This window comes from Charadrius vociferus, unplaced genomic scaffold (genome assembly GCF_000708025.1).
Source record: "Charadrius vociferus isolate BGI_N301 unplaced genomic scaffold, ASM70802v2 scaffold273, whole genome shotgun sequence".
NCBI classification, from domain to species: domain Eukaryota; kingdom Metazoa; phylum Chordata; class Aves; order Charadriiformes; family Charadriidae; genus Charadrius; species Charadrius vociferus.
In genome coordinates this window covers 738,517-760,602 of record NW_009647750.1, presented here as the reverse complement: position 1 = coordinate 760,602, position 22,086 = coordinate 738,517, and the positions used below count along the sequence as shown (strand labels likewise).

General features: G+C 38.0%; 1 protein-coding gene across 2 annotated transcripts in view; it reads left to right on the top strand.

The window, feature by feature from the left end:
- Nucleotides 1-22,086, top strand: part of CYFIP1 (cytoplasmic FMR1 interacting protein 1) — a 59,950-nt gene that overhangs the window by 12,445 nt on the left and 25,419 nt on the right. For both annotated transcript variants that reach the window (XM_009882106.1, XM_009882105.1), the window contains 10 exons: nucleotides 218-384; nucleotides 1,787-1,934; nucleotides 3,785-3,938; nucleotides 5,180-5,336; nucleotides 5,905-6,001; nucleotides 6,353-6,429; nucleotides 6,520-6,628; nucleotides 7,197-7,316; nucleotides 9,914-10,113; nucleotides 17,101-17,188. In XM_009882106.1, coding sequence (XP_009880408.1) covers nucleotides 218-384; nucleotides 1,787-1,934; nucleotides 3,785-3,938; nucleotides 5,180-5,336; nucleotides 5,905-6,001; nucleotides 6,353-6,429; nucleotides 6,520-6,628; nucleotides 7,197-7,316; nucleotides 9,914-10,113; nucleotides 17,101-17,188 — 1,317 coding nt within the window. The remainder of the gene's footprint in view (nucleotides 1-217; nucleotides 385-1,786; nucleotides 1,935-3,784; nucleotides 3,939-5,179; nucleotides 5,337-5,904; nucleotides 6,002-6,352; nucleotides 6,430-6,519; nucleotides 6,629-7,196; nucleotides 7,317-9,913; nucleotides 10,114-17,100; nucleotides 17,189-22,086) is intronic.

Sequence of the window (22,086 nt, the reverse complement as noted above, 5' to 3'; positions counted from 1 at the left end):
AGCCTTTTCTATACCCACTGCAAAACGACAGCATGCCCTGTGTTGACTCTGACAGAGCATGTTTCCTCCATTCAGTATGTAGGAGGAGCACAGGAAAACTGTCCTTCATGTTTTGGAACTTTTTAATTCCCCTTTTCTCATTTGCTGCATTTTAAAAAAGGGCTTTTTAAACAACTATGGAAACAAAATGAGAGAAATACACACATTTTTTTTGCAGGTGATTGCCATGATCAAAGGTCTTCAGGTGCTGATGGGAAGGATGGAGAGTGTTTTCAATCATGCCATTCGCCATACCATTTATGCAGCTCTTCAGGACTTTGCCCAGGTCACACTTAGAGAGCCGTTAAGACAAGCCATTAAAAAGAAGAAAAATGTCATTCAGAGGTAGCATTCTTGTTTTCATCTTCTCCTATATTCTTTCCCCCAAATCTTAAGAAATTTGTTGCAGAATTACACAGCTGTTAAATTTTGCCTCTTTGAGTCTGTACTCCTGTAGTAGTCTGTCTGGCACTCAAAGTTAGCTTAGCTGAATATCTATTGGAAGCTGAAGAAATCTGAAGTAAAAAATGAATGGCAGCCAACATGGCTACAGTTGAGAGTCCAGGCTGTCTTTAGTCCCTTAGGACTACTGCAGGAAGTCTTGTGTTCCCTGTAGTTTATTTTTATTTTAAGGAAAGATAAGTATTTTTATTTTGAAGAAAGGTGTTTCTGTCCACCTTCCTTATGATTCCAGTGTTTCCTCTCCTTGTGTCTCATGTTTACATCCCACCCCATAGTCTTATCTCTGCGCTCTTAGCATCCTGCCTTCTTTCTCAGCTTCTGCTGCTTTTTGGCTTATTAGCCTCACACTTCTCTTCCAAGTGCTCCATCTGCCCACACTGATTGGTTGCATTTCCTGACCTCATCTTTTTGTCCCTAATTGTTTGCTTTTAATCTTGACTTGTTTACCATTTGTTTACTCCCACGTTTCATTGCAAAGCTCTTAGAGGTTAAAGTCTTCGGCTAATTAGGCTATTGCTAAATGCTCTGATTGCCACAAAAATAGTCATAAGCTAAAAATTACTCCAAAAAAAAGTAACAAAACCAAATTACTCTGAATTATCAAGTTTGCTGGGACAGTCGTTTTGTCCCAGGGACTTAGATGAAATAGGGAAATGTTACTTTCTTACCTGCTCAGATTTGGGAGGAGACATTTGCTTGATCATTCAGCAAACCACAGGATATGGCTGACTGTGTTTCAGACAAGTATATGAAGTCCAGTTCAGTATTTGGAGTTAGAAGTATGAAGCTGTTAATACAAATTCCAGCTTTTTTGGGGAATTCTGGAGTTCTGCTGGAAACAGGAATTCTGCTGCTTCTTTTCATTTCAAGCCAGAATTGTCCGTCTTTAGTTTGGTTAATAATCTGCATTAGTTTGATTGAATAATCTGCTTTTTGTGGTTTAGGAGAACAAAATGGCTTGATGTGTTGCTAAGGATCCCAAAGGCGAATTCTTGACAAGTGACTTTTGTCTCTGGTGAACCAGTTTCAGAGGTCAGCTTCCTTCTGACAGAGGAGAAGGGCTCTGGACTATCCTTTTTGATAAACAGAATGGCATGATTGTTTCGTGGATGTGGCATTCTTGAAGTTGTTCGCAAAATTGTGCAGTTGCTCTGAGTTATCCCGAGCTCCTGAATGCCATTGCAAATTTTCTGTGCTTTTGGAAGAGTGCAAAAAAAAAAAGTAAAATGTTCTTACCAGTGCACTTGGATGCATACTGGTCTGAAGTAGTGTGAATTGTGTTCAGTGTTTTGCAGGCCATCAGAAAGACGGTCTGTGACTGGGAAGCAGGTCACGAGCCGTTCAATGACCCAGCTCTAAGGGGAGAGAAGGACCCCAAAAGTGGGTTTGACATCAAAGTCCCAAGGCGTGCAGTGGGACCCTCCAGCACTCAGGTATTTTCCTGTCTGGTGGTTGTGATATCTGTCAACAATTATTGCATGAAATGTTTTCTCTGTGGCCTGAGCTATTTAAAAATTGCACGTTTGGGTTGGTTTTTTTTTAAAGCTAAAAGTCTACTCTGATTAGATTTATTTATTTACAAAATTGTGTATACTTAACTAAAATCCTCTGTTGCTGTCATTTTCTACTCTGATGCATAATTTTTCCACATGTTCAATCTCTTTAGTTTGACTTCCTGGGAAGAAATATTTTCTCATTGAGCTCCTAATGTTTTTTAAATAATATTTTTGAACTATTTGAATTATTTCTTCACTGACTTCCATCTCTGGTATGGCTGGTGGATTTTTCTTGTTAAATCCCACTATTCAATAGATGTCTATGTAGTTTTAAAATATATATAAAATATAAATGATAGCCTGTAAAATAAGGGAGAGTATTTGACTTCTGACAAGATCCCTCTTACAGTTCTGTAATGAATGATAAAACTGCTCCCTAAAATCTATTTAATCTGCAGCTGCTGCTAAAACGAGGTATTTCAAGTGTGTTTTCTGTGGTAGTCATTGAAATCCCATACCTAGATGCTCGTTTTTGTTATCTCCATATAATTCTCTATTTTATTTTCTCTGGATTTGTTTGGAGAGTGTATGGTCTGGTATTCATAGCTCATCTGAGAAAATGAGGTATTGAGCACTTTGGGTGAAAAATTGAAGGCAACTGTGGTTTGTAAAGACAATCTTTTAATACCTAAAATCTGTGGGGAAGAAAGCATGTGTGGGTAATAATCTTGGGTAATAAAAAGTTGCTTAAATTGTGGTAAGATGGGCTTAATGAAGATTTTGTTTTGGGAATTGGAAAAAATGGTTTGCTTTCAAATTTTCTGGGGGGGAAATAAAATATCACCACCAGTGTGCTTCTCCTGTGCTTGGTATGTTTAAGGGCTTTGTTTCACTGGCTGCAACAGGCTGTTTAGAGTACACGGTTCTGCCTGCTTTTTCTGCTCTTGGGCTGGCACACTTGTCTGTCTTGGCTGACAGGAGGAAGGGAGGTGAAATATATAGATTTTAGATAGGTTTTTCTCGGTTTCGTGCAGTTCTAAAATGGCGATCTATGAATTGGTAGTAATTGGAAATCGTTGCAAAATCATTTGAGAAGCTAATGGGTCTCTGAGCATCTTCCAAAATGAATGGGAACTTTTTCCTTCGCTTGAGGGAGCACCGGATTGCAGTGATTATTCTGAACAAAGAAACCTTTCTGTATGTCTTTCTCTGCATGCTTACTGTGCTGCTTTTCATTTTTAACAAACTAACACGTTTTCTCTGCTTCTGTTTCCCCTTCCTTATTTACCCATGTGTTTTTATTAACGGATTCTCTCTCCCCTGCCTGCCCCTGTCTGTTGGTTTTTAGCTCTACATGATTCGCACTATGACAGAGTCCTTAAACTCTGCTGAGCTGTTGAAGCAGCTCAAGTCTCTGGGACTGGAAAAGCTATTGCATGTGACACACAAGTTTCTGAGGCAGTCCTACATCTATCCGCCTCTTTTAAACTTTGGTGGTAAGACATTACTTATTACTTTTACTTTTTGTGGTGATGTGAACTGTTCCACTGCAAATGGTCTGCTGCTAAGTGTCAGTGGAGGTCCCCTTGGCATGGGTAGGCATTTGTGCTGGTGTGTAGGCTAGTGTTGCATCTGAAAGGCTTTTACCCACACAGTGCCAGTTTTCAATTTGAAGTGGAGCAGTCGCTTACTGATAGTAATTCTCAGTGTTGCTCAACTAATGTACCATGTGTATTTTCCTTTTTTCCCCCCCCTTTCCACCACAATTGTTTCCTTTAATGATACAGCTTTACATGGTGAGAACTATGTTAGAGTCCCTCATTGCTGACAAAAGTGGTTCCAAGAAAACCTTGAGAAGTAGCCTTGAGGGGCCCACCATATTGGACATAGAAAAATTCCATCGCGAGTCTTTCTTCTACACTCATTTGATAAATTTCAGTGGTAAGATATGTAGATGATCAGTGTCCAGCTTAGCATGTCCTAACACCTCTAACACGACCTGGAAAATGTTTCCGATTGCCTAAGTCAACTTACCTTTGGTTTATTTATCAAAGCCTTGGTCTGTCCAAACTTTTTCTGAGACCTGATATTCAGTATTGTGGTGGGATTTTTATTTTGACTTGTTATACATTTGTTTATAATGTGTCAAATTTCATATTGTTACCTCCCTTTTCTATTTTTTTTTAATGTACGTATTTATATAAACAAGGGACAGATAAGCCTATACACATTGAAATTTAAAAAAGGAAGTAGTTTTGCTGTTTGGGGTTTTGGGGGATTTTTTTGTTGGTTTTGTTTTAAGTACAGAGGAAACAAATTCTCTGCTGTGGTAAATTTGATGTCATTTCACTACTCTTACTATTCAGTTAATTGTAATCGGAAACATACTGTCCTAAAGAATTCACCTACTGACATTGAATGTATGTAGTCTTTGTCATCACCATGATGTGTTGTCTTTCATTTTTTTTTTTGCTGCCGGACTCCTTTACCCTCAGAGAAGGAGGAGCCTGTTAATGTCAGTCATATGCTACCGGGGAACAGCACTTCAAAAGGTCTTCAGAAGACCTTAATGTAAAAAGTTAATTCCCAAAAAAGTTTTGGTTTTCAAGCCTTCTGCAAGAGAAGTCTTGTGCCGAGTGTTTTCTGGAGAGGTGGGAAGCACACCTCCGCATCCTTGACAGTGGCCTTAGAAACTTTTTGTTTTAATCCCTCCTTCATGTGTCTGTCTGTCATTTCCTGCCCATCTAATCAACGGGAACATGTGGAGCGATTCAGTCCTCCAGAAGGAGAGATGGTACTGGTGGATCTGGTACAATATTGTCTCCTTTGCCTGCTGCTTCCCAAGTTCAGTGTACGACTTTGTCAGCCACCAACTAAGAAATTAAACTAGAAATCTCCCTTTGCTGGTGTACATAGTTTTTTCTGTTTAACTGGTAGTCTGGTCCACTTCCACGCTTTTTTCTGTAATGAGGCACCACTTTGTGGGCCAATGGGGAATTTAAAACTCTTTGAAAAAGTCATGGGCTTTACGTTTTCAATTTGGTGTACGTATTTGGCCTATGTATAGCTTGAGTGACTCACACCTGCTTTTTTTGTTTCACATTGCATCATCAGAATCAGAGTTGTATTGTTCCTGATGTATTTCTATAAGAAGTGTAATTCTTCCTTGTTTATTCTAAAAGAGACCCTGCAGCAATGCTGTGATCTGTCCCAGCTGTGGTTCAGGGAATTCTTCTTAGAGCTCACCATGGGCAGAAGAATTCAGTTTCCCATTGAGATGTCCATGCCTTGGATTCTGACAGACCATATTTTGGAGACAAAGGAGGCATCAATGATGGAGTAAGACCTACTTGTGCTCTTCGACTGAATTTTTACTCTTAATTATTGCCATTCCTTATTACAATGTTACTGCTTTAATTGGTTTTAACAAGCAGACACTGAGAAGGTATTCTAAACTTTTATAAAATTTTCCTCTTACATTTGCCAATTTCCAGATTCTCAAACTTTTCTTTTTGAAGCGAATAATAGAAATGTGAAACCTGTCATATAAGTATCATTGCACCAGTCAAATAAGTTGTTCCCTGAGTGCATTCTCCTTAATTACTCCTCAGAGATGTCAAATATAATGCATGGTGGTAAAACCATAGTTCCATTTCGATGGAAAGCTACATCTAGAAAACAAGTTTCAGAGTGCAAACTTATCTATACAATTTCTTGAACTAACAAAAGACTTTCTTTAAGGAGACACTGTGATACTTTATATATAAACTCAAAAAAATGATCCTGTTTGCATGAACCACATGTAGATTACAATATTGACTGGCTTACAACATCTTGACTGCACCATCCTAAAGAATCTTAATTTCTATAGGCATGTAACTTTTTTTTTTTATTCTCTTTCATTCAGGTATGTTCTGTATTCTTTGGACCTTTATAATGACAGTGCTCATTATGCACTTACTAAATTTAAGAAGCAGTTCCTCTATGATGAGATTGAGGCAGAGGTAAAGTAACCTTAGCTATTGGAGAAAAATAGTCTGTACCTGAATGTGAAAATGATGCTAAAGGCTGAGACCTATTATAAGAGATTCAGAACAGTTGGAGATAGTAAACAAACAGAGAAGAAAGACCAGAGGATGGGTAACTGGTTGAGTGATATGTTGTGAGGAAACCTGTACACCTGTGCGAAACGCCTCACATTAATGCTGGAAACTGAACATCATCTTCTCTTGTACTGGGAAATTTGGATGTATTAACTTTCTTAATTATGTTTGATAAACAGTGTGAGGTCTTGGATAAGCTCCCCTCTTTTAATTTTAAGTATCTCTAAATGAGCAATTTTTTTTCCCCCCAAGGTGAACTTATGTTTTGACCAATTTGTCTACAAGCTGGCAGACCAAATATTTGCGTACTACAAGGCAATGGCTGGCAGGTAGCTGTTCCATTAGAGAAATTTTATTCATGCATTTCTGCTCTGCTTTCCTGTCTAATATGCTTAAGCATTTTCTTCCTTTCTTAATAGCTTGCTTCTGGACAAACGATTACGTTCAGAATGCAAGAATCAGGGAGCAACCATTCAGTTGCTACAGTCCAACCGCTACGAGACACTGCTGAAACAGAGACATGTCCAAGTGAGTTAACTCATACTCTGTTGTGTTTGAGTTGCTTTGCAGTTTTCCGATAGTGTTGCTTTATGTAGGTGTATAAAACTCTTTGTGTGCTATATATTCTCTCATCTAAGTGGCATAACTGACATTTGGGATCAGCTTTTTTGTCATATGAAAGATAAATTAAAAAACTTAAAAGATGCTGCTTTAATGCAAATATCTGTTGCAGTTAAGCAAACACAAGCCAAGTAAGAATGTCACGTTCGGTAGCGTTGTCTTCCTAGTAATATCGTTCACCAGTTTTCAATATGTTGTCGGCACAATGTCATGGAAGCATAAAATGCTAAATAAATACTTAGATGTAAATGCAACATATGATTTTACTTCTTTTTGTGAGCATTGGGATGTAAATTTTAGTACCTCATTTGTTCATGAATTTATAATATTTGTCCGTCTGCTTTGTTTCTGTGTGTTTGGAATGCAAGTTCACCATGTGAGAGTCAGTTAATCTGTGGAGTCTTGTAGTCCTTGTACAGCTTGTCTTGTAATTTGACTTTCAGTTCAAAACTTCATAGCACTTTTTTTTCATTAGCTTCTTGGTAGGTCAATAGACCTGAACCGATTGATCACACAGCGAATTTCAGCAGCCATGTACAGGTCAATGGAACTGGCAATTGGTCGATTTGAAAGTGAGGATTTGACTTCCATTGTGGTGAGTGTTGCATTGCAGTTTTGCCAGAGCACTAACACAGCAGTTGGGGTCCAGATGTTATTTTTGTTTTGGTTTAATTTATTTTAATTTGATATAATTTTTATGTCTTTTATTTGCATTGAGAATGATAGACATCTAGCCTTTTTTTTCCCATTCTAAATCTGTATTTGTTTTTCAATGGTAGAAGCAAAAAAGTTATGTCTGGCTTTGCTAGAAATCCTCTAAGTATTCTCTCAGCAAATAGTTGTACAGTCACTCCTGAAAGGAGAAGAGGCCGAATGGCTGACAGGCAAACTCGTTTTATCCTAAACCTTAGTTAAATGTATGTAAGTGGGAAATAATTTAAGCAGTGTTATTATAAAAATAACTTAACTTTTCCCTCTGGTGTTTTGTTTTAATTTTTCTGTAAGTGTGAAATCGTACAATGCTATGGTTGAAGTTTGTCTGGTTTACTAAGTCTAGATTGCCAAAACCTCTTACCAGAGAAGCAGCTTGGTCTTGCAAAAGGCATTCTTTGAGTCACTTCCAGCTACAGCTGAAATTATGCTGGCATACTCTGTTGTAGTATATTGTGGACTTAATCATAGCACAGCAGAATTAATATTTTTTCTCCCCATGCCTTAACCTGCATCTCTGTTCAAACAGTGCTTTGGCCTGACCTGACGCAGTACTGTGCAAGTGCCAGTCCTGTTGAGACTGAGAATCTCGTTCTTTCCTTGCCCAGAAAAAAATAAACCTGTTGCAACTTGAGGGTTTTGGGGTAAGGCATAAACATCACATGTAGAGAAGGCATATACTAGGAGCCATGAGGAAACAAGGAAAATGAGCATTCTTGTGATTTAAATTTTTGCAAATGCCCACTTCTGCCTGTGCTCATAGACAAATTGCAGACCAAAGCAAAATGGCCTTGTGCCTGGTAGATTCAAAATGAGTTTATTTACCCAGGCAGCTTGGGTTTGTAGCACGACAAAAATAATTTTTTTGTGGAAGAACAAGATCTGACTTGTGCCTGTAGAAGAGGAGCATCTGTGCAATATTGAGGTGTCTTTTTGAGTTAATTTCCTGATTAAAAAGCTAAAAAAACCAAATTTATTTCCAGACAGCATGAATTTGACAAGTAAACAAGAAAAATATCAGACACATTCAGTTCTGCTGGAATGAAAAAAAATTAGTAGTTATGTAAGAAATGTTACCATTGTTCTTTTGTAAGTTTTTTACCAGTGAGATTTTTGTTATACAGTTAACTGCCTTGATTTAATTTCATTCTTTATTGAACATAAATAAAATACTAAGGCAATAATGCCTCTTGACTTTTCAGTGTTATAACCTTTGAATTATTTTTTCTTTGTTATATGCAGGATTTTCTTAGTGGCTAGGTGAGCAGAAACCATTAATGATGTGTTTCTGAGGTCACAGGTTCTCACTCTTTCTTGAGGTAGAAAGTGGCAGGGCTAAGGTGTTGTCCCTCTACCGTGCTCCTTTTTATGCAAAATAATTTCTGCTGAAAATGGCTCGGTTTTCCTCAGTGAGAAACTGATACTGACATCTTAACTAATCAGTATTTTCTGCTGTTTTTCAAGCTAAATAAATTAAACAAAGGTAGTTAAAAGTCTGAGCTATTTTTTTCCCTCAGAATAGACTCAATACTGTAATAACAATCATAGTGGTTCTTTTTCTTTTTCCTTAAAGTAACTGTTACTCGCAGGTTTGAAAATCCTTTGAAACATGGAACAATTACATCTGACAGCACTGTATGGGAGCATGACCAGTAGTTTGATGCACAACCAAACAAAGCCACTGGACATTCCTTCACTAAGTCGTCGCACAACAGTCTTTAAAAGCAGTGCTTAGGGTTTTTTTGAGTGAGAGGTTGTTTGTGTTTGGTGTTCTCAGTGTCTGATGACAGAGATGTTATTTGTTATGTTGTTTTGTTTTGTTTTATTTTATTTAAAGTGCCAGAAACCATACTAGGAATTTCTTGTCAGGAGGAGAAACGTTATGAAAGGCACTGCTCATATAGTTGTGTAGGCTGCAGCTAGTGATTTTGTGGATACCTTCACAACATTTGTAAATGTCTGGTCTGGTCTTTCATTAAATCTTAGTACATTCTTCACTGGAGTAAACCATGAGAAGGGTTTATGGTAAATGTGATGCTGTCCCTACCAGTACTACTACAAAAGTTAGTTTACCAGTTGCCCTACTGAGCGGAAATTACTTGGTGATAGCTTGTAAAGTAGGAAATGCAGAAGATGCTTCTTGGCCTATGTCTGACCCCATTTAAATGTTGGAGTTTTAACATCTGCTCAGTGGAAGAAGAGTTGGCACAGATCTGTGTTTGAGACCCATCTGCAGTGTGGACCGATTTTAATGCATACCCTTAAAGTCTCAGGGTTTTGGTGGGAGATAGTTACAAAACAATCCCAAGAACACTGATTCTTTCCACCTCTTATCATTAAAGTAAGAGACCGGGGGAGAGTCAGGTGTTCATTTTGACTTCTTTATAGTCGTCTATTTGGTCAAGGTTGTTTATGTACTTTGTTGAGTTTCTCCACTTTATTAAATGCACTGCTTGCTTTCTTTCCTCTTGTTTTTTGTAGGAGCTGGATGGCTTGATAGAGATAAACAAAATGACTCACAAGCTTCTGAGTAGATATATGACCTTGGACAGCTTTGATGCCATGTTCAGAGAAGCCAATCACAATGTGTCAGCCCCTTATGGAAGAATCACTCTTCATGTCTTTTGGGAACTCAATTATGATTTCCTTCCGAACTACTGCTACAATGGATCTACTAACAGGTTAGCATGGCACCCTTTTGTTTGCAGCAGTTCTTCTACCACCCTCCTACAACTTCTTTCCTGGCAAATGCTGACAAGTCCATCTCCATTCATTTAGAGTGTTTTCCACTTCTAATGCTTTACTTGAAGCAGCATGAGTCATTTTACTAAGTACTGTCAAATGTATGAAAGCCTGTTATTTGTCCACAGCAGAAATCAAATGTAACTGCAGCGTCCAAATTCTGACATTTTAATGACTTAGCTATGCTATCCTGAAAAATAAAGCGTGTGTGAAAATACTGCAAAGTGCGTATCAGGAAGATATTTTGGTAAACAGGATCCTCAGCTGTGAGGTGATGGAAATAAAATTATATTCCTGATTCTGTGTTAATGTGATGAAAAGGATTGTTTACTGGAGAAGGGAAGAGTTCAGTGTTCACTGCAACTACAGTTGCAGCCTTTAAGAACAGAGAGTAATGGAAATAGAAAGAGGAAAGTAGGATCTAAAGTTAGAATGAGTGGAATGCGCAGTGCTTGGGACTTTGCATTTCTGGGCTTCCTGCTTGTGTGCTGTTTTTAAGATTTGTGTTGCCTTTGATTAACCTTTACTCAGGTTTTGGTTAAAGCACTGTGAAGTGACAGTAAAGTGATACTGCATATTGAGCTGTAGGAAGAGGAGGAAGCCTGTTCTCATCTTTCACTGTATCCTTGAAGAGCTTTCACTGTCTGACATCTGTCTGTGGGGAAAAAAAAAAAAAATTAGACAAGAAACTTCTGTTACATGAACCTGTCTACATAGGAGAGTTGAATGGATTTCCGAGGAAGCTACTCTGCAGTTAATGTGGCTGGAGATCAATACTGGAATATTCAGTGTGATGTATTAAGAATTATACAAGCATAATATTAACAGAAAATCTCGATGAAATGTTGATCCTTCACCTGTCAGCTTTAATGAACGACATTCAATAGCTCCTATAGCAGTTTAGTCTGTGTTCATCCTGGCTATAAGGACTGCTCTACTGCAGACCACAGTGCTCAGGAAGCAAGTGTGGAATGCCAAAGAAAACTAGCAGGATCCTGTAGGACTGTTGCTTGTCTGTTTAAAAACTGTACACACAAATTGAGTTAGGCTGATCCTCAAGCATGTTGGGTAATTAATTCAAGATAATTAATTTAAGAGATGATAAAGGGAGCCAGGTCGTAGGCAGTGTGTGTATCATGTGTCCAGTTTCATCACACAATTGCTTTGGTTTCAGTCAAAAACAACTGTGTGGAGAGAATTAATGTGTGTTGCACACGCTATATGGTGCCCATTGATATTTTTGCTGGAAGAGGGAACAGGGAGTTTCTAGTCCTTTTATAGTTCTTAAGCACATTCATTATGTCTATTGCTGCCTTGCTGTTAGCATGAAGTTTAAATTGATGAGCTCTCTCTGCATTCAGCTGTACAGGTTATTGTGTGTGAATACAGGAATACACAGTGAGGAGCTCTGTGCGAGCTGCTAGTCTAGTTCATGACTCTTGATAGGTAATGTCTTGCATGAAAGTTGTGTGTAAACAAGTGAAGAAAAGTAGCAATGAAAGGCTGGAAGAAAGAGAAGTATGATAAAAAGGAGAGAGGTTTGTTGGTGGTGAGGGGTTGGAGGTAGAGCTCCTGGGAAGTGTGTAATACCTCATTAATTTGACCACAGCCTTAGTGGAAGGGTCCTTCTTTTATAGTTTATGTATTGGTCAGTTTAACTTGTATCCAGTACTGTTTGAAGCTCCTTTCCCAAGAATGCTTGAAAGTGATGATTTCAAACATTTGTAAAAGTGCATTTAGAAACCTTGCAGGTTTGATTCAAAGTCTAAGGCTGTTCACGCAGAAGTATTGAAACATGCTGCATGTTTAATTATTTGGGACTTGGGAATTTTTTTTATATCCTATAATGTACTGAGATTAAACACTGAGTCTGCTATTAAAAGATTTAGCAATTTAATAATTGCAGTTGCCAGTTTTCTGAAATTTAGTCTCATTAGTGCTGGCCAGCTGCATAGCCATGTCCAGGCTGCTCAACTGTTTGTGGAGGAAGAATGGGGAGATGAGCAAAGGGACTTCTGCAGATGGGCATTAGCAGTGAAATCCAATGGTGTTTTTAATCCACCTGTTGTCAATCAGGAAAGAAAGAGAACAAACCTTTGGATGATGGCATGAGCGTATGAACTGCAGGTGGGATCAAAGCCCGCTCTAGTCCAGTGTCCTGCCACTGGCAGCAGCCATGCAGAGGCCGAGTATGAAAACAAGGGTGGCTTTCTGGTGAGTTTTCTCCTGGGAAACATGGCATCCGCTAGCAACCATCAGGTGTTTCTGTAAAACAAAAATGGTGGGATGTTAGCGCATTTCTGGCCCTTTACGGATTTTTTTTTTTTCCCCCCATTGCTTTTTCAGTCCTTTTTTAAAGCTGTGTGATGTTTCGACATTCATGACGTACTGCAGTGAGGAGCCTGCAGTGAAGCTGTGTGCTGCACGAAAAAGTATCTATCTCTTTTACTTTGCTCCCAAGCTGTTGCCTGCCAGTTATTATACTGAAAGTGACCGTGAGCAGTCATTTCCCACTTGTTACCTTTTCTGTGCTGTTTGGGATTTTTTTTTAAGACCTCTGTTTCATGTTGGCCCTCAGTTGCATGTTTTTCCAAGCCAAAGGTCTTTTCACACCAGGAATCTTTCATGCTTATGCCCACTTCTGTACTTTTTTCATTCCTCTGTTTCTTTGTGGAGTTAGGAGGACTAGGGCTATCCAGAGGGTTCAAATAACATAAGGACAACGTCTAGATTTTTGTTCTTTTTTCCTTTTCCACTATCTGTAGTGATCCTTTTTCTGCCTTATTTTCTTTACTAATTCTAAGCTGGTCTTTTCCTTCCATGATAGCATGTTTTGTTTTCAGGGCTAACAGAGGAGCAAGTTGTGAGACAGCCTAGGCATTTATTGAATTGAGGATTTTCTGTGCTTTCTTGACACAAATGATACAAGCTTCCGGAGACAGTAGTCAGACTTGTAGCACCATCTCCTCTCAACACATTATCCAAATCTGTTTTCTCTGCTAAAAATTCATGTGTATAGCACTCTTCCAAATGCAGTATGACATGTTTCTTCTGAGGATACAGATTTGACACAGAATGAACAAAAAGACCAGCTTTTTATTTTTCGGTCTTTCTGTCTGCCTCCCCCTTCCTTTTGCGAGCTCTCTGTCTCTCTCATACTGCTTTTGAGACTAGTTTTCAAAAGAGGACATCTGTGTCGTCTTGTCTTGCATATACTCTGTGATAGTCACTCTTCAGAAGAATTTTCAGCTTTTTCAGACACTGCTGGAACAAACCTGAGGAGCAGCATAGCAGTGAAAACTGCATAGTTTCTGCTACAAGAGCCCAAATGGTGCAGTTATACAGGCTGATGCAAAGTAGGAGTGACTGTAGTCAAATGCTCCATTAAATTTGACAACAAACACCTAAAAAAAAAAAAGAAAAAGGAAAGGTGATAACAGAGGAGTGGCAGATATCTGTTACTCTTTTCATGCTGTGTTTCGTCTGCTGTTTCTTCACACTTCAGTTTGTGGCCTCCTGTTTCTCTGTCTTGACATTCATGTTCAAGAAGGGTGAGTTAGATCTAGCCACCAAGGGAAGAGGTGCGGGGGCTACTCTTAGATCTGGTAGACAGGACAAGCGAATTTGAGAAGGCTGGAAGTTAAAAGTGTTCATAGCAATTAGACAGGGAAGTGCAGAGGGACACTTTCTGTATGAGCAGGAAGGGAGGATTGTGGTATCTTATTAGTTCTGAGGTGAAGCTCAGGAAGTTTATGAGTGAGATTGTCTGTCTGATCTGGTGCCTGCAGCAGCAAGGCAGAGGACTTACTGACCAAAGTAGTCTCTTTCAAATTTCTCCTTATTTTCTTAAACAGATTATGGTAATTAGAATCATAGAATCATTTAGGTTAGTTTCTACAGTGCTTGCTATGAACTGCTTCCTGGTAGGTATCACGGAAACACCGATATAAAATGATTTGATCCCTAAAATACTTACTTACAGGCTCATGTTGTCCTTTAGCAATCACTGTTGCAAAGCTTTGGTAAGCCAGTAGGCTTTTCATCTGCTTAATCTACTTTGCTTACAACCTGCGTTGATTAAAATGGGTAAATTGCTGTGAGATCATCAACACTGATTAAAATTGAAAAGAACTGATTATGTTGGAGTATGCCAAAACTAGCATCCATTTGTATCCAAGGGAAAGTAAAAATTTGCCTAGCATTGATATTCGAAGAGCTTCAGTCCTTCAAAGGGAGGTTTCTGTTTCTTGGAGGAGAAGCAGGAGGAAACCAACCAGCAGGATGTCAAAAAGAAAACACACACACATTGAAAAAGTTAATATAACTGAATAGCAGATGATGCTGAACTGTAAAGGTTTCTATATAGCCCTTAGTTTTGAGAGAAGAATTCTCTAGTATTTATCTGAATGATATATTTGGATTAGTCACATACCTCCTAGAATGATGCGCTCTCTTTTCCCTGTTGTATCCTCAGTATTTAGCCATAGCCCCACCATAAGGTACCAAGTGACCGTATCTCTTGCTCCTGCTTCCTTTTCTTAATCTCTTTCTTCCTCTCTTGGCATCTTGCACTCGTGTCCCTCAAGAAAGTAGAAAATGGTACTTGCTTCAAGTCTTCAAGAAACCTTTACGGTTATTTTGCTACTATTCTAAAACATTAGAGGTGGAGAAACCCCCAAGAATGTAAAGGAGCACTGGGGAACACACTTGTGTTAATACAGATCTAATGAAACTTAAGAGACTGTGTCTTGGAAGTGTTTCTCTGGTAGTTGATTTCTGAGGCTGTGATTTCTTCTCAATCCAAATACAGTCTGACTGGTTAGTGCCCAGACACTAATGACACTGTAGTTCAAATATATTTATAATATCTTTTTGAAAAGAGAAAGAATAATAGTTACAGCTTCCCAAGTCATGGGATGCACCCACATTTATATTCTGAAAAACTCTTTTCCTTGTGAGGGTTTTAATTTAGTGATAACAAATCAGCTCTTGCTCAATACATCTGCACGCTGAAACCCAGTCTTACCTCAAGTGACATGTTATCTCTTTTGATTTCTTTCATTTTAGAGATTTTCTTAGGGCTCGAAAATTGGTGTTGGTTTAAAAAGGAATAGGATTTGGAGAGAAAGAAGGGGGACTCGAATAATCTCTGGGACTGTCATATGTTGCAGATTACTTTGAATTCCAACAAATGTTTACAACATCTCTGGTAAACTCATTAATGAAGTATCTGTGCAGAGAATAGATTCCAGTAATCTCAAGAGGGAGTTTACAGTTGCTATGTAAGTGAGAGAGAAGGGGGGAAACTTGTAAACTGAGGAAATGTAAACGTAAGGAGACAAAGTATATGTATAATATCAAAAATAATACACATAAATGATGTATTTTTCCTCAAAAGCTCTAAATATAAGCACTTTGTGGACTTCAGCAAGCCCAAGTACTTTTGGAAAGACAGGGCTAAAATACATATAAACAAGTAGCTGAAATGCTTTTTTAACCTTTCTGAGCAGGTTAAAAAAAATACAGAAAATTTTGTCATAAAGTTAAGAGATTCTCACAAGAATGATTTAGATTACTCTGAAATAAAACACAGTGGAAAGCAACATGGTGCAATTTGTTTGGGTGAAACAATTTTTTATTAGCATGGCTGTTTTTGTTTTCAGCTAGAAAATGGATGTATTAAAAATAGAATTTCTGTGTTCTTTCTAGGAAAAATTACTAATGCATCATTTATTTTGTGTGTTGATTAAATTCAAACATATTTTAAACAAAACCAAATCAAGTTATAATTGTATCTTATGATATTACAACGTATTGCAAACTTCCTTTCCTGAAACCTTTTCCTGGATGCATTTCATTTATTTTATTCAACTGTCACTCAGAACAGCCTGATCTGATACAAAATATGATGTACGCTTCTCGAACAGGTGTTTTTCCTCTTCCCTGTGTATATACAGCTTTGCACCATTTACCAAGAAATCCTTTTTATTAAGTTAAAAAATAAAATCCGTCCAACCCATAAACACACGCACCAATAATTTTGCTCAGTTTAGTAAAGTTAAGCAGAATCAGACTTGTAGCAGGTGTTAATTAGCTTCTTTCTGCACTAAAACTGTAATGATGCAAAATGTGCATTGCACAGTTAACAGGCAACATCAGGGGACTATGTCCGTGCCGCTTGCTCACGAGAGGGCTTGTGCCTGCAGAGTTTGGCCCAAGCACCGTTCTTCAGATTCTGGGGCCCTCGGTTTGTTTCATCCTATCTTTTGCAGTACTCCATATCTTTGTAATTCTCTTGTCATCCTCTTAACGATATACAAAAGGTAAAGCTAAATATGATTTGTGTTCATTCATGGCACACACTAAAGTATGGTCACACTTTTGAAACCTTAATTTTGCTACAGGGTTTATACCCTTCCTCTTGACTTTTTTTAAAGGTATTAATCTGAAGTATTTCTCCTGCTGTGCATTTCTTTTTGGGCGGAGGGGGGGGGGGACGGGGGGACAGGGAACTCCAAAACAACTAATAGAAATTTAATGTGCTTCTTTGAAGGTGTAGTTTGTTCTCAAGGACTTAATTTTGGAAGCACATGGAACTAACTGACTCTGTGAGAGGCTATTTCTAGTTTGTTAGTTGCTTCTCTTTTTGCTGGGCTGGGCTAGAGTAGAGGTGAGAAATATTTTGGGACCCTGCACACCACTGGAAGAACAGGGTCCCAGTAGGTGATGGAGAAGTGCCATTTGTGTCCAGACTTTTGGGCAGTGCAGGCTATATGCTCCCCCAGTGTCAACTTGGGCTGGAAGGCTACCGGTCTGGCTTTGATTTTTATATGTAGACAAAAGCAGTATCATACAGGGTAAGCTGCATTAGGCACAAACCTACTAACCTAAGTATAATTAATTAATTCTTTATTTTGTTTTTATAGATTTGTTCGGACCGTGCTACCGTTTTCTCAGGAGTTTCAGAGAGATAAGCAGCCGAATGCACAGCCGCAGTATCTCTATGGATCAAAGGTTGGATCTAATTCCCTTTATATTTATGGTTTGCTAATGTTTAAAGGTATCTTTTTTAATTATAGAAATCATGGAATATGAAAGTTATTAAAAATGGACTCAAATACATTTTGTGGGTATTTTAAATTCAACATACACTTTTTTTTCTGACTTTGCTGTGAAGCTCAACATATTTTTCAGCCAAAGTGCAAGTGATTAGTCTGATGGTTAGTCTTATCTGTCCTAGCTAAAAATAAGTCCTTTTCTCAACCACATTGCATTGCACAGTTGCTTATAGTGGCAGAGCAGACTCAAAGAAAAGATTAATTAGTCATCTGGTGAAGTGAGAACAAGAGCCCATCTTGGGTGCAGCTGCTCCCTTGTTACAGGGATGAAGACTGTGATGGCAGGAGAAAAGGGAACAGATAGGAAAAACTGCTTCAGATGTTATCTGACTTAAAAGGAACATAGATTATGAGCATCCTAAACTATCAGATACCAAACTGCTTAAATTGTTTTTAAAAAAAAAAAAAAAGAAACTAGCATTTCTTTGGCACATTCAACCCAAGGACCTCAAAGTCATTGTGATGAACTTGGCCTTCTGGCAATCTCATCTCCCATATTAGCATCATGTTTCTTGCTTTGCAGATTAGGAGCTCCTAGAAGGTTTATACAAGTTTTCAATAGAGGTGTACAGGATATGCAGTCACGTACTCTGTGCTTTAAGGCAATGCCCAATATTGAGGTTGGAAAGCAGCTTACGTAGGTGAAAAGTTGGTAGGGTACTTGGCACAAGAGAATAGTTGTGGGCTTTCATGGAGCTATCCAAGTGAGGAAAGTTAGCCTTTATTTACAGGACCAATGCTATATAGGCTCATGTGTGCAGTATTGTATGTTGGAAAGGTAGATTTATTCTCCCTGATCACTGCAGATTTATTTTCTTACACTTCAGAATTACTACGGGAGTCTTAACAACAGTTAAAGGCATAGCATGTTACATACATCTGCATTTTTAATATCCAGTCAGAAATATTGATCTTCCGACAGCAGTAAAAATCATTGGAGAATATTTAACAAGATAACAAGTCGCTCTTAATTTTGCATTGTTTTCTTGAGTATCCAGGAGGCAAAATGAAACTATGGAAAAGATCAATAAAGATATAAGGATGAAATTAGACTAAAATTTGACTAAAAAAAATATCTAAAATTATGTACTCAATTATCCTCATTATTTATACAGGTGTGCTGTAAATCTCATTTTCATGTCTAGCTACTTTCATTATCTAGCTTCTACTTAAACATGAGCATAATTTGTCCTTGCCTTACTGTTATTTTCTGCACATCGTACCCTAGTTATACAGTGCAATCTCTGCGAAGTGATTTGCCCAGCAAGCTAGTTTTTGAGAGCAGAAGAGATAGCTCAGGAGTTACAAATTTCATTCCTAAAATATCTGCTGCATTTGTAAAACTTTCATGCTTTTAAAATGTAAAGGAGATGGAAAAGGTTTCACATCTTTAGTGTGGAATGTAACAGCTGATTGTCTGGTACTGTGAATAGTGTTTTATATAATTGTTCTCCAACAGGGAACAGTAAATTATGGGAAAGTGGGATTTTCTTACATTAGAGTTATTGTGTTCCTTACTATTTTAGGAATTCACCAGATGCAGTGTAAAGAGCAAAAAACCCCACTGAATTTAGTAGAGATTGCTAACTTAATTTATCTAAGTGATGATAGTGGGGATTAACTGAGAAACACTTTTTTATCAGTAAGGTTACATTATTAAAATGAGTTTAGTAATCTTTACTCTGCGAGCTATATATTTTCAGAAATCTGATTATTTTTCTATATGAGCAGGAGCAATCGAGGGGAGGTTCTTAGATGCATTTCTGGAGCAAGTTTCATGACTAGATAAGCCTTTATTAGCAGGTATTTAAATTTTTACAAGAGTATATCTTCATTCTTGAATGTAATGTATTTTGGAATTGAGGATACCTGAATGGAATTGTAGGAGGACATTTCGACTGTATATATCACGTAACAGTAATTCTTATGTGATAGAGGCTACACATTCTTGCGCGTAATATAATTGCATTATTTTATTCTGTGTACTATATAGTTAGGCTTTTGACAGAGTATATCTTTCTTTGGGTCCTTTAATGGTTAGGTTGTTGAATTGCCTCCTGATTGGATACTAGTGGGGTATGGAGTAGCTACGCATTTTTTTATTTTATTGTCTTAATTGAGTTCTTGAACTATTTAAGATATTCAGGTGGGCACTTCGTATTGATCATACAGCCAAGGAATATGACTTTTTATTTTCATTATCGGACTTCTTTGTTGTTGGTTTGGTTTGGGGTGTTTTGATTTTTTTTTTTTTTGGTTGGTTGGTTTTTTTAGCAATCCATGGTGTTTGTTTAGGTCAAGACAAGAACGTTGTGGTGTCTTGTGCATATATGTGCACTCATACATGCATGTATTGGACTGTAATGGCCAAATGCTTTCTGTGCAGAAGTTTTGCATGAGCAGTGTGCTCACTTAAGAGTAATCAAAGAAATTAGTTTTGATCTCAAAGTGTTTACATATTCTCAGATATTTCTAAATGGATCAGAGCATTTGGTCTATATTAATGTGTATTGATGCTTAGCATAGACAGTTGTGTCCACATTCTGTTGCATCTGAAGTTTTCTAAGTGGTATCTTCATCCAATTAGCAAAACAGAAACCCACAGATACAACTTACTTCCCCTGGCTGATGTGGAAGCAGAGCTGACCTGCAAAAGCTTGTCAGCCTTTTAAGTTAACTGGCGTATTTTAAAAGCTCATTGAGCATGGTCATTGAAATCTCTTTACTCAGGGGAAGTGTGTGTAGGATTAATGAAATGAATGTCAGCAGATTGAAATTTGGCAACATGGGCTGGGTGCATAAAATACTTAATAATGTACATAGAAGAAAACGTCTCTTCTGTGGATTTGAAACTAGCTTTGCACATTAATGAAGTACCTGGTTTTATAGAGATTGCATAGACCAGAATTAAGGAGGTTCCTTTCTGGCTCATACAACATTTTCCAAAGATTTTCATGTTTGTATGTCTTCTGCATTTTGTAGATGGTAACTCATTTGTTTTGTGAAAAAAGACACCTTTGGAAAATACTTCTCAATGTGAATATAATGGTTTTTACCTCCTCCTGGTGCACAAATTAACATCAGTTTGCACTGTGTTGCATCTTGTTATCAGTTTAGCAATCACTGAGAATAATTGCCTCTTACTAGAGCGCTCCTAAAACTGGACGGTGAACTACCAAAACGCAGAATTGCCAGAGTGAACCTGAATGAATATGTGATAAAAGTTTCTGAGCAAGAGACAAAGAATTGTGCAGCTCTGTGATGACATGAGTGCTTCACAACTCCTGCAGAAGTCAGGTGCCGCTCCTTATGCATTGCTTATTTGCAGTGGGTGTGAGTTGGTCCATTGCTTGGGAGGCAATATAAATGTTTATCTAAGTAATGCTCAGTAAACTCCTTGGGTGGAATGGTTTTCTATTTAGATGAGGTAAATCCCATTCCCGGGAGCACTTCCATGGTAGCTCCTTGCCTTCTAAACCTGATATATACATGTGTCTTTTTGTATATATTTATACAATAACAAAATTCAGTAGGTGAACCGCCTCAAAACTTCTTTAAGACTGAACTGCTCCTTATTCTCAGTATGGTATATACATGTGTGTATAACATATAAATGCATGTAAATATATGTATTCAACTGCCTTAAAACCCACATAAAGAATCAGAGATGCAAAGAAGTAAACAGGATTTCAAGGGCCCAAGATGTTGGCAGAGATGAGAATATATGTCTCTTGTCTCCATCCCTTTAACATTAAAATAATCTTTCTCTCTTTCATGAAATCCTAGTCAGAGAAGTGTTACTGTTAATTTGATTACAAGATGATTTTAAAGTGTTTTTTTCTGTCTCTGCTCCTCAGCCACCCCTTTTTGGCAGTAAACCTGTAGTGTTGGCTTCATGCTCTGAAATGAGTTTTTCAGTGTCTGTTTCATGAAACACCTTCATTTGAAACAGCAGTAAACTGTTGTCATCTTCACAGTTTATTTAAGACTGGTGTGTAAGACAATGAAAACCATGTTTCAGCTGGAGGAAATGCTATGCAGGGGAGAACACGTTATTGCTAACTTAACACAAGACGCCTTTTGAAGTGTTTTCTAAAAGTAATACTCGCCCCCATTCAGTACGCATTTCTGTGTGTCGTACCTATCCTAGTAGAAAAAAGTAAAGATGACACTTCAAACTTATGCCAGTTCCTGTCTTCCTAGCGATGTAAGAGTTGACGTCTTTCACAAGTTGTGGGAAATGTTGTCAAAATACAGTAGCTGAAAAGACCCACTGCCTGCTGTGAAATATTTGGTGGGGGCTCTCTTGCCAAAATTGTACACCCCCTTGGCTTCCAGGGCGTGGTAGAAAGGGATGGCAGCTGCCCAGCCAGCAGTTCTCCAGCCTTTACTGGTACAACCGAGCTGTGTCGACAAGAGCTGACTTTAAGCATACATTTGCATCAATAGCAGTTTAAAATGCCTGTAGTCACAGTGTATCTTTGTTTTGTTTTTGTTTTTTTTTTTTTAACATACCATACTATACAGCAATACTAACATTTATTATGTTTTTATGGAACACAAATGCACTTAAGAGATTTAAACCAGGGTGGCTTATACATGTAAGCCAGACGAGATGCATCGTGTTGTGGGGGTGAACAGATTTCTGTCTGAGGGGCCTTTCTTGGCACTTTGCCATGAAGCTCAAGGCGGAGTGGGATGACCAACAGATTTGATTGTTAGAAAAATAAAATGTATTTTGGCATGTTTTTACTTCCTTGCCCCCCTCATTACACAAAACGTATTCTGTGGTTG